The sequence below is a fragment of the Branchiostoma floridae genome, chromosome 4 (genome assembly GCF_000003815.2).
Source record: "Branchiostoma floridae strain S238N-H82 chromosome 4, Bfl_VNyyK, whole genome shotgun sequence".
NCBI classification, from domain to species: domain Eukaryota; kingdom Metazoa; phylum Chordata; class Leptocardii; order Amphioxiformes; family Branchiostomatidae; genus Branchiostoma; species Branchiostoma floridae.
The window spans coordinates 22,608,589-22,621,300 of record NC_049982.1 but is presented as its reverse complement, the minus strand read 5'-3'; the positions used below and the strand labels follow the sequence as shown (position 1 = coordinate 22,621,300).

General features: G+C 39.8%; 1 protein-coding gene across 1 annotated transcript in view; it reads left to right on the top strand.

The window, feature by feature from the left end:
- Positions 1-10,758, top strand: part of LOC118415009 (probable ATP-dependent RNA helicase DDX56) — a 17,755-nt gene extending 6,997 nt beyond the window's left edge. Inside the window, exons 7-16 of the mRNA XM_035819380.1 lie at positions 570-621; positions 1,081-1,289; positions 4,943-5,014; positions 5,558-5,689; positions 6,466-6,585; positions 7,025-7,193; positions 7,462-7,551; positions 8,000-8,105; positions 8,953-9,041; positions 9,646-10,758. Coding sequence (XP_035675273.1) covers positions 570-621; positions 1,081-1,289; positions 4,943-5,014; positions 5,558-5,689; positions 6,466-6,585; positions 7,025-7,193; positions 7,462-7,551; positions 8,000-8,105; positions 8,953-9,041; positions 9,646-9,699 — 1,093 coding nt within the window. The 3' untranslated portion in view covers positions 9,700-10,758. The remainder of the gene's footprint in view (positions 1-569; positions 622-1,080; positions 1,290-4,942; positions 5,015-5,557; positions 5,690-6,465; positions 6,586-7,024; positions 7,194-7,461; positions 7,552-7,999; positions 8,106-8,952; positions 9,042-9,645) is intronic.
- The last annotated feature ends 1,954 nt before the right edge of the window (positions 10,759-12,712 follow it).

The following is a 12,712-nucleotide window of genomic DNA, read 5'->3' as shown; positions in this document are numbered from 1 at the left end:
CACGCCGTACCAGAGGAGGAGGATACAATCAGTCTCCCGGGGACTATGGCTTCGTAGACAGCTCACAATGCGACTTACAGGTCCACGAAAGTAATTTTCAACAACAACAAACTGAACTCCAGAATGGCGGGGTGATTATTTACCGCTGAGAGGACCGAGGTTCACCGAGCAAAATGGCTGGCTAGAAGTTTCTGATCCGTGACGTCATACAATCTCAGACGATCAGAACGAGGCCATTACGTCATCGGCCAGCGCGGCGGGGAGAGGAGGAGAGCGCGAAGTTCAAACGTGTCTACAGGGTCATATTAGGCGGATCAATGTAAAAATTGACGTACATCAACTTTTTAATGAGTAAACTACTGGAAAATAAAGAATTGAAAATTTTCTGATGCTGTCCTTTAAGGATGATGCAAAAGTGCATCATCATTGTGACTACACTCAATTCTGAGTTACTTGCTTTGTTTGCTTTTCTAAAGAATATTGACAAAATCTATGGCAATCCAACCATAATCTAAACAATATGCAACCTGTAGCTCTAAATGATATCTCCATGGCTTCTTATGTTACAGACACTTACCCAAGATCTATCAGGCATTTCTCATGTCTGCAACCCTGAGTGAGGTGAGTGTCATCAGTATACATGCTTGTATGTAGAAAGCACCAGCATAGCTGTCATAGTAGCTTAGCATATGTAACATCAAACAATAAATACTAAAACAAAGTACTGATGAGTACAGCAACAATGTTTTAACACATATTTAGGCCACTAGACTTCAATAATTCATAGAATATTCTTCACTCAATGACAGTTTGAAAGGCATAAACATGTAACTCCAAATCTTGTTCACGGAATGACTTAGTCTCACAAGAGCACAAGGCTAGAGTAGATCTTCTGCCCCCTCCCCCTGCCTTCTTGCGGTGTACATAGTGTTTGTCTGCTTCGTTTTGGCCAGTAGAAGAGTACTAGTTTAATTGTTTATCGAGCGAAAACTTTTCCAGATCACTGTCCTTTTTTGTTCAGAAATTTATCTTTTAAGAAAAGATTAAAATTAAAATTTTCTTTCCAATACTTGTGACCAGGATGTCCAAGCCCTGAAGAAGCTGATCCTCCACAACCCGGTCACCCTGAAACTGGAGGAGTCTCAGCTGCCCGAGTCAGACAGACTGACACAGTATCACATCACGTGTGAGGAGGGTGACAAGTTTCTCATCATCTACACCCTCCTCAAGCTCCGACTGGTCAGGGGCAAGACCATACTGTTTGTCAACTCTATTGACAGGTGTTACAGGTAAGGCTTCATGTTTGTCAACACTATTGCAGGGCTCGAAATACTGGGTGCATGTGCACCCAGGTGCACCGAAAATTGGAACTGTGCACCCAATTTTTTTCTATGGGTGCACAGGGTGCATCCAAATATTTTATTAGGTTTATGTATGTAAAGATATCAAGTATACTAATACAGTGGAATTCGCTTATTTGGATAGCTCATTTGTCAGCGCATTTTATCCAATAGTCCGAAGTATCCAACAGTCCGAAGTTGGGCCACTAACGCCCCGAAGGGAGCCAGGAGGGGGGCAAATATAGGATTACTACTACGCAAGACACAAACACCACACATACAATACGGAACTTCATTTACAAAACTTTTGAATCAGACATTTGTTCATCTAGAGCAGTAGTAGTCTAAGCAGTAGTTATTAATAACCAGGTTTTGAACGAATGGAAGTCGTCAGCTGTTTGAATCTACAACATCACTAAATAGCCAGCAAGAGATCGAACAGATTCCAGTTACAAGCTTTACATAATTATACGTTCCGATATTATACAATTTACGTGCGCTGATAAATCTAATAAATATTTTTAAGTCGGTGGCTAAATGAACATGTAGAAAAATACGCTTGACTCGCACTGCCGAGAGCATGAACCACAACAAAGGCAAACACAACTCCGCTTGTATGCCGGAAAAAATTATGTTGATTTCGTAATTTTGAGCAAAATGACGGTACGTATTGGAGAGATAAACTCTTCACCTTCTTAGGGACCGTACGATATTTATCGGGGGGGGAGGGCTGGTGCATTGGAAGTCGGATCAAAAAATTTTTTGATGGCCCTCCCCCCCATCTCAAAAAAATTTAACGTGACCCTCCCCCTCCACCTAAAAAAAATCAACATGACCCTCCCCCCGACAGGCATCATTAAACAGGTAGAAAAACAAACGATAAAATAGTCTTAATATAGACGTCAGGGCACAAGGGCGCCAGTGTTCGCGCCAGGATTTTTTCACAACGTCGGGGCAGGGGTCCGGGGGCATGCTCCCCCGGGAAAATTTGGATTTTCAAACCCTCTAAAACAGAATTTCCTGCAACTTGAGAGGAAAATTATGCCCTTGAGATTGGATGCCGGTTGCCTTTTTTACTCCCGTTTTTCAGTAATCGACGTCCGCCCTCTCCCCAAAAATACGTTATAACTATAAGCTCGGGGAATCAGCAGTCCGTGATCTGGCCCGGTTATTATTTGTCCAGTCATGTCTATATGAAAATTTTGGGGTTTTGATGCTTCCAAACAGGGCTCTAGCCAGTGAGTTCGTCAGCCCATGGAAAAATCCTGCCAATTTTTTTCCGGCATTGAATATTAAAAGAATGCCTACCTCGTGCGATCAATGTTGCGCCCTCCCGCATCAAATGCTAGTACTTTTTCCAGAGGATAGTAAACGGCGCCATCACAACTGTTTTTTTTTCTATTTTGCCCGATGATTTTACTCAAATTTATCATTTATCGAATCGGTCGGGTTTTACAAGGCCGCGACGTCATTTTCAACAAGCGTGCGTTTGTTTCGTGCGACCTCAGCTAACCCCGTTTTCGGCGTGAAATCTTTGGCTCACCGCTGGATTTCTTTTTACATAGAGTAGAGTAGACCAAGAACGTTATACATTATACGAAGGAGGGCGATCTGCTGCATCTTTGGCAGTGATCAGTGCCGGTGTAGTCTTGAAGGAGTAGCCAGAAGAGACGTGTTGGGCGCTGCGATCGACAGTCCGTCTGGGGAGGGGGGCGTGCCGCGCCATGTGCTACGGACGCCAATGCCAGTGCACAGCCGACTCGATCGACACTTGACAACAATATTGCGGCCCCTTTTTCTGCCACAAATTTTGTCTTTTTGAAACAAAAGAAATGTTTTAAATAAAAAATAAAGTGTATAGTTTTGGATTCTTCACATATTTACCGTGCACCGCTTTTGTAACTTAAATATTTTGGGAAACTCAGCCAAGCCGAGTGCGTCTTTCCAGAAAAAAATAAGTCTGTAGACGGAATGACGTATGCCTGGCGGGAACTCTGGTCCAGGGCAGCGCCACTTTGGGGGGCCTAGGGGGGCAAAGCCCCCCAGAAGCTCTTGCATTTTAGGCTATTCAGAAGGCTTATTTTAACAGTTTTAGGGCCATGTCAAGATATCAAAACAAAAAGAGTATAAACAATTCTTTCAAAAAAATTAACATGGCCCTCCCCCTATCTAAAAAAAATTAACATGGCCCTCCCCCCACCTCAAAAAAAATTAACATGGCCCTCCCCCCCTGATAAATATCGTACAGTCCCTTATTTATATCTTGTGTCCACAAGTTACGCTGAAATTTTAAACTCGACGCCGTCTTTCGCGGTGGAAGACGGAAAATTTTACTTTCAAAACATTTAAAATGGCGTCGTAGCGTGGCTTGAGATATCCGGCCATTCAATGCAGCTGATTGCGAAATCACAGTTCATTGACCTGTTGCGTTACGTGCGCTGTAAAAATCTACGTAGTGCAGCCGAAATCAGCTCAATAATGAGACAGTGGATATGTAAAAACACATTTTGTAGGGTAAACCAAGTTTAGACGTTGTCTGAAGGGGAAATACGAACTCAAAAGCGTGTTGACGTTCCCATGACGTTCGCCCATCATGCCTTGCGGCAACCTATCAAAATGGCGCCTAACCAATGTTCGCACGCTACCGCAGCAGCATTGGCAAGATTTTCGGTGGAATCTACCTATCTTACGGTCCTTTTCATGATTAAATGCCTTCGGACATACAGTTGTTGGTTAATTTTGGCCTCATTTTGTAAGTTTTAGCGTATATTTTCCCATTTTATTCGCTATAATTTGACGTAATTCTATCCAAAAACCAGAAGTTTGAGACCGGGGGTTATCCAATTCTGCGAAGCCTTATACAATAGAATGAATGGCAAATGGTTTGGGATTTCGCAATTCTATGCAATTACCCGAATTATCCGAAAAGGCGTAATACGAATAATTGGAATCCACTGTATAAATCATATTCTTGACATCTAAGTGTTAGAAAGATAATAAAAATGTCTGTTGTGGTAGTTGTATAAGAAGTCTTATTAGGTTTTGACTTAAACTTAAGTGGTGCACCCAAAAAAATTTTAGTGCACTCAATTTTTTAAGCTGGGTGCACCGGTGCACCAGTCCTAATCCCAAAAATGAATTTCGAGCCCTGCTATTGGGATGTAGGTGTAGATGTAGAACTAACTGGCGTTCAACAATGGGACTATTATCATTGCCTTCTTTCTTTCAAAATATTGTGTGGTGTATGATAACTGCCAAACTACTGTAGAGGTAGCATCAGGACATAGTTTCTCAATCTTTACAACAGATAAGTTTGATGCAAAGGTGCAGGAAGATTTGGTCTTCCTCAGTCTGTAAATGGAATTTGACTGACTCAGAGAGTATCATTGTTTAACATACAGATTAGAGTTTCAAGATGCTAACTGGAAGCAAAAAAAAAAAACAAATTAGCAGATAAGGAAAAACTAAATATGGGCAGCAGTTTTGTATCATGACAACATGAATGATTATATTTCAAAGAAAAATACAAGTGGTATAGTACATGTATTTATGAAAATTGTGTTTGAAAATCTCATAGAAACTTCCAACTTTTCTTTCCCCAGGTTGAAGTTGTTTCTAGAACAGTTTTCAGTCCCAGCATGTGTGTTGAACTCGGAACTCCCAGTGTCCTCCAGGTAAGTGGACAATTACATAGTAGCAACCCACATAACGCTATCCTTTATTCTTGGGGTAACCTGTATCGTTTGTTTTATTTTTAAACGTGTCTTCACTTATGTAAATGAACATAGCATCAAGAATTAATTCTCAGGTATCTAAAATGGTATTTTGTAGTGTTTACATCAGAAGAATTTACAAGGAGATCCAAACTACTTCTTAAGAAAAGTTGACATTGCTATGCTTGTTTAGTTGCCGTGCTCAGCACTTAACTGTGGATTTAGTTCCATTTGTTGTATAGAATTGCTGCATTGTAAAAATGTGAAACAATAGTAGCAAGATAATTAAAAGGAAATACAGAATGGCAGTTGATGGTTGGGATAAGTTTGCAGTAAGTGGCAGGAACAGTATATAAACTGTCAATACAGCAAGTATGTCAAAAACGTACTGTACTTGCAATCTATGTTGCCCATGTATTTTCAACTACATGTACATGTACATTAACAGATCAAATGTTGTGCAATGATGTTAATGATTATCCTTTTTTTTTGTATTTATCATAGATGTCACATAGTGAACCAGTTTAACCAGGGCCTGTACAACCTGGTCATAGCCACAGACGAGAGTGCACTGGATGCAGAGGATGCCGGTGGCAAGGAGAAGACAGGGAAAGCCAAGAAGAAGGCCAAGAGATTGTGAGTGGGACGTGTCTTTGTATTTAAATAGAAAGCTTTTGGCACTGCTGGTCTTGTGTTTAGGTTTGTTGACTCTGGTGTTCGAATCCCAAGCAGACATTAATGTTGGGAAATGCATTTAACATGAATGTTCCAACTTGACTCAGATGATTACTTAGCTTTGGTTGGGAAGGTCCTTTCAGATGTGATATAGAGCTCAAGGTCCTGTTATTTCAGGATAGCAACACTTCAAGCATGTAAAGAACCAACTGCACTTATCAATACATCTAGGTGTCCAATTCCCTGTGTGAGTGGGTCAAACCTTACAGTCTGGTCTTTGGCAGCTTGTACTTAATATTTTAAACTGCTGCGTTCCACTTACTGTCAACTAACTGTGATACAAAGGAAGAAAAAAGGCTTTCTCTCTGTAATCTTTCTTCTGTATCGGTGCATCTTTCCTTCTTTCTTCTCTTTGTTGGGGTTGCTACTGTACAGGACCCCCACATTTTTATAGCTTGAGAGCAAAGGTGCTGTTATGTGGTAGGGTAAAGGTGAATTGACAGTTAGATTTCTCTTCTTACAGTAGTAGCAGGTAAATCAATTTTGAAAGAAACAGGGAGTTGGTGCCTTATTTGCAAAACATTGGATGGTACATTTCTGTATCTGTATCTATATAGCCGGTATAACCGCCGTTCGGCGTAACACACCAGCCTATTTGTACACTTGAAAGCTTATTTTTAGATAAAATTTAGTTGACTTCTTTTTATAGTCATGAGAATGCCAGCCTTTGTTTTCAGCAAGAAGAAGAAAGACAAGGAGTATGGAGTTTCTCGTGGCATCGACTTCCAGTTTGTGTCCAACGTCATCAACTTTGACTTCCCAACACAGGTGGACTCCTACATCCACAGGGTGGGCAGGTGAGATGGTCATGCTTAGTATGAAAGTTCATCTGTGTTGGTAAATGACATTATGAATAAACTAAACTTTAAGTAACCAACACTATAATTGATTGGGACTTACCCCAAATTTTCGGCCGACGGACCCACCCGTCTACTGTAGCTTCCGGAATTCCGAAAATTTGCGGTAAGTGCCAGTCAATTTTAGTGTTGGTTAGTTAAAGTTTAGTTTATCCATAATAGATGGTAACCCTGTTTTCCTTCGTTGAAAATATCTGTGGTATTGCTTTCAGTGAGGCATGTGCAAAAGAGGGCATTAAATTAAAACTTCTGGTACATAGCCCCGGTATTTACTATGTCAACATACTTTGTTTGAGTGACTATACTGAAGTAAAATTATGATATTATAGGAAGATTATGACTGTTCAAATGTTGGTCTTTTCACCCAACCTGTGATCAGGACAGCTCGAGGTGACAGCCAGGGGACAGCGCTGTCCCTGATCTCAGCACAGGAGCTGCCCCTGCTGCAGCAGGCTGAGACTGCGCTGTCCGGGGACACAGACGATCCTGTCATCAAACCATACAGGTTTAAAATGGAGGAGATTGAGGGCTTCAGATATAGGGCAAAGGTAACCAAAATTCATCAGTATCAAGGTCTAACTGTTGTGTCTGTGTGTGTGAGTAATGTGTGTGTGTGTCTGCATGTGTGAGTAGTGTATGTGTGTGTGTGACACTATATATGGGTTTTTGTGTGTGTGTGCATCTGTGTATGTGAATGAATGAGTGTGTGTGTGTGTGTGTGTGTATATGCGTGTGTGTGTGCATGTATGAAAACAGCCAAAATACATATGTAGCTACTTGTTTTGCAAAGCTGTATATATCGGTTATATTTTGCAGGATGCTCTGCGTTCAGTCACCAAGACGAATGTGCGGGAGGCCAGACTAAAAGAGATCAGATCAGAAATCTTGAACTCTGAAAAGCTGAAGGTGAGTTAAAAGTAGACGGTTCTTCAAAACATGTATGGAAAATGTAGACCCATTCCCATTCCATGTGTTCTTGTAGAAGATGACTTGTAGACATGACAGAAAAAAAATTCGCATTTTGCAACCATACTGGTTAGTTAACTAATGTACAAATGGACATTACACCATTAATATAGATTTGAACAGGAATATGTTGTTTTCAGGAAATGGTGCATTGTACATAATGTCATAAAAATTATTCAGTTTTTTTGCTAAATGTTGTGTAAACGTAATGCATGAAAATAGTACACAAAAACTGCGTATTGCATTTAAAAACTAAGTATGTCTTTCTGTCAAGCATTTAACATTTAATCTCAGGTTACATGTATCTTGTTTGACACATATAATTTAGTAAAGTTGGCCACTGATGTATGGGCTTTCTTAAGGAAGACTTATTTCTCCTTGCCTGTAGTCGTACTTTGAAGACAACCCAAGGGATCTCCAAGTCTTGAGACATGACAAGGCTCTGGCAGCGTCTAAAGTCAAACCCCACATGAAGAATGTCCCCGAATATTTAAGTAAGTGTCTATGTAACTCTAGTTCACCTTTATCCGTGGGTAACCTACATGTATATCGGTTGTGAGATGAACTAGTGTTACTGTGCATCCGTTATCAGCTGAACTAGTATTACCGTAGAGTTGGTATATTTGCATTTGTAACAAGACCTACATGTACCCACATAAATGCACATTGTACCATATAGCATCATAATCCATCAATAGCTTCTGAAGTTGACCAAGAATGTCCAGAAGCACAGGCACAAACTCAGACACAACAAAAACAATACCTCTATTTTCATGGAGGTAACAAACTTAAGCCTGTAAACATTACGCTGCATGTTTCCCATTATAATTGCGTTGAGCCACAGAGAATCGTCCAGGTATAGTCCTTGGTATCGTGGCTTACTCATATTACAAGATACCTGGCAGGGATAGCAATTTTATTTCAAGTTCCATCCTTTTCTAATTCTTCATAAAGCATTTCATGAAATGTGTTTTTACTTTGATCTGTGTATAGTATGAAAGTCAGGGAAGAGTTTTGACATTATGACTAAGAGTTTAATGATGTACTCTGATTTATTTATTTCTTATTTATTAATCTCTTGGGTAGTCCCTTCAGTTATTCAACTTTTGATTTGTTACTTTTAAGTGTTTTTTGTTGCTCATAACACTGTGTGGCAAGGGAGTATGTGATCTTATTGTTTGTTTTAACAAATTAATGCTTGGATAGAAAATCACATTTTAGGTCATTAAAGGCCTTTTATGCCTTTTTCCAATACATTGTTGGCAACAAATAAAACCTGCAGTTTTCCATGTGTACACTAGGGGGCACACCATCCTTACAATGTGTTTTTCTCCATGACAGTGCCTCCCAGTATGAAGTCCAACAGTAGTGTGATCACCAAGAGACCTCAACAGTTCCAGGGAGGGCGCAGGGAGCAGAAAAGACACAAGGTGCAACTTTTCTCATTCATACATTTGACTTGTCAGCAATGAGTTGCAAAATTCATCTTTAGTATATGTAGCCCAGTGGTTAGTGATCATGCCTCTGGACCTAGAAGACATAAGTTCGAATCCTGGCTGTTTTTGCTCAGCCATCTTGTGTGCTGGCCTGGAAAAGGTCGCAGTCCTTAGGACAGGATGATAATTTTTTTGACAGAAAGAGCTAGGATAACTTCCCCAGTATAATGAACCTGTAAATACAAAATTTACTGTGCATAGCATCTTTCTTATCTGCCATAAACAGCAGAAGATTAGCTCAGCTGTTCATTGTGTCCATTTTGTCTTAACAGATTTGACATCACTTTTGCTTTTATCAATATTCATAAGAACGTTTTAAAAAGCATAAATGAAGTCACTTCTTCCTTCTAACACGAGAGAATAGGAACATTACGTTAATGAAATCCTTGTTTTCAAATTGCTACATGTAGCTAGTTTGATACTATGCAATTTTTCAGAAATCCTAATGATTAGACAACATACACAATCGGCAGGAATTCATTGCTGTCTTATTATGTTTTATGTAACTATTCCTGAAAAGAGATTTTTTGTCTTTCAGAAGAGAAAAGAAGATCCACTAAGAAGCTTTAAATACAAACAAGAAGAGAGTTAATCTTATTCAGCTGTGTTATCTTGTACATTGTAAGATAGACAGTAATTTGTAGTTATGGGTAGAAGAAGATGCGGATCACATTTATGCAAAGTATGGCCCGAGAATGTGCATACACACAAACTAAGTCCTGTTTCAGTCCACTATCTAGTTGAGGTGGTAATCACTCATGATCATGGTAATGATGATAAAATCTGGCACTTTATTGGGAAGGTTTTTTTCTTCCACCCAAATACACCAGAGTGTGTAACTTATGGCTTGGCTGTTTATGGGTGCCTCACACTGTATGTAACTATTTGCAATGATTTAATAATGGTCATAGGAAGAAAATGAAGTAACAGTGGTTACAACTTCAGCTAAAGTCACTGACATCAGACATTAATAGAAACACTGGTGAACATGAACATACATTGCAAAACCATGTGAACATAAAACCACAGCAAAAATGTCAGGAATCACAGTCACGCACCAATGTGACATCAATGAATAGAATACTTTGATCTGTAATAATTAGAAAATGTAGTCCTAGCTATCCACAAGTTGAAAGTCGACAACATCAATTTGAACATGTAAGTGATAAGAGACACCACTTGAACTTAACCTCATAGGTAGCAAAACACATTGAACATGAGCAGCTGTGTAGCAGTGTTTATTTCCTTTTCTGTCAGGAGGGTGTAGTGCCAACATTACAGTCCTTAGGTTCTGCCTTGGTCCGTACATGTACATGTACGTGTATGTGTGGTAGGGCTACATACAAGTGCCCAGTACTGGTGCAGTACTGCAATAATCATTTACGTTCAAAATACAGGAAAATTATCATCAGTGTACTGGTACTATACCCAACTATTACGCTCAAGTATATTATGTCGAACCCTTTGACTTACCGTAATTTCGTTACTAAAGGTTTGTTATTCCTACCACAAATATCCATTTAGGACTGAAAAAAAGATGATAACAATCATATTCTGGGCATTGAACCTATTTGGGGTACTCTTTATAAACTGTGTATAATATAGAATTATGTTCTTTCTGTCTGAATAAACTTTCTGTTAACTGCTTATTCATGCTTTTATCATCATTGATGACCACACGTTACTTTGTCAAGTACAGTTGAATGACTGGTACAGGTGCTGAAACTTACCTGTTATGCTTAGGCCCATATATGCAACTTGGTAATACAAGTGTACGCAGCCCTATTGCTAGTGCGTTAACGTGCAGCGGTTTAGCACAGTTAGTTGGGAGCCATGGTATAGTGTTCCCTCCAAATGGCAGTGAATTGATCATGTTCCACAAAAAATACCTTGACCCCCAGGCATGGCCACTACCAGAAAGGCTGCCTAAGGCGATATTGATTAATACCCCTGCACCATCAAACTGTCTTGTCTGCATCGCTTACATGTAGTGTTCTGCATACTCTGGTACTTGCTACATCTGGTTCAAATATTTATGGACACCACTGGAAAAGAGTTGCATCCGTCATCCTTTTGGACGGGGATGGAAAACCGGCCCCTGTCCCCGGTAGAGCGAACCCTCGGGCAGCAAATCTTTGCACCTAAAAAGAACCCAACACACTTATCGATAACAGTAGGGGTGATCCAGTGTTCTTGGTTGAAATACTCAAGGTCATCATATATTATATTACATGTTAAGGGATGTGGGCCACATTTAAGAGGTCTCTGATCTACTGAATTTTTTAGGTCACTCAGTTATGCTTTCTTGAAAGTATGAATGAGTAATCTAAAAATTTAAGGCCCCTCAAAAGATGCCATGCTTTAGCTCACCCAAATTTGCACATTGCTTATCACCACACACTCTTGGAATGTTTATATATTTTTGGTATAAACAAGTTGAACACACTTCTGTCACGAAAGGAACATGAGTCCCACAACAGACAGGACTTTGACTGAAAGTTTGAGTAAACTTGTTTTCGACACAACATTGTCGGCTGTTTGGGGGACAATTGTTTTTGTTTAGAAATACATGTCATAAGTGCTGACTATTGGAGCATATATACTGAGTTTAAAGACGTAGCAAGGTAATGCTTCAAGATTAACTCCTTACTTGTACATGTATTACTTTAAGTTGTGATCACATCAATGGCATGAAAGAATGCACAGTTCTGTTAACTGTGGTAGCTCTATGTTTTCAAAGTTTTTGGGGGATGAAGAAAGGTCTTCTGTATGAAAAATAGTAACTAGGCCTTACTTACTACGTGTACTGTTGATACCATAGCAACATAGAGGAAACGTATTTGGAATATATCCTTGCTGATATGAGCAGTTTTGTGTGGTTTATTGTAACATTCAGCATGATCTGTATTGTGCCATATTACCAGTCTGTTTCCTTTTGTAAGAGGCTACTAATTCACAGGGAGGTATTGTCTTTGGTCCACTGTTATAGCCAGCACCCGTCCTTCCATCCTTTGATGGAATTTTGCAGCTGGGGACGGAAAAAATATTTGCCCATTCCGTCCTATGTGATGTGAGCAAAATCTAACCCTCAAAATGCAGGAAATAGCATTTCAGAGGGTCTAGGCTTTGAAATTTCCTTAGGAGCATGCCCCTGGACCCCCGTAGGAACATTTCGCCAAAGCCATTCAAAATCGAGGGGACAGAAAATGATTTCTGGCTGGCTACAACCCTGCTTTGGTCTATCCAGTTTTCTGCATTTTCTCAGTTACAATTCATATTTTCTGTAATGCTAGTTTCATAAGTGTTGTAATATAGTCTCTGAAATCTTTGTTCATCATGTCCCAATATTTTACAACATTGTCATCTTGTGGAGCGTTACCAGAGTTCCACAGCACCAAAATATAGAAGAAGTCACAAGTGAAATGTTGGGCCTCAGTTTTCATAGAGTCATGCATGTATAACACTCTTTTAGACAGGACAGAAATAGAGTTTTCATGTTTTTGGTTGACAAAGAAGAAACAAATATCCGTGACTGCACATTGTCAAGATGCCTGACCCACCTGGCCTCAGAAATGACTCAACAACATTTCAAACATTGAAAACAT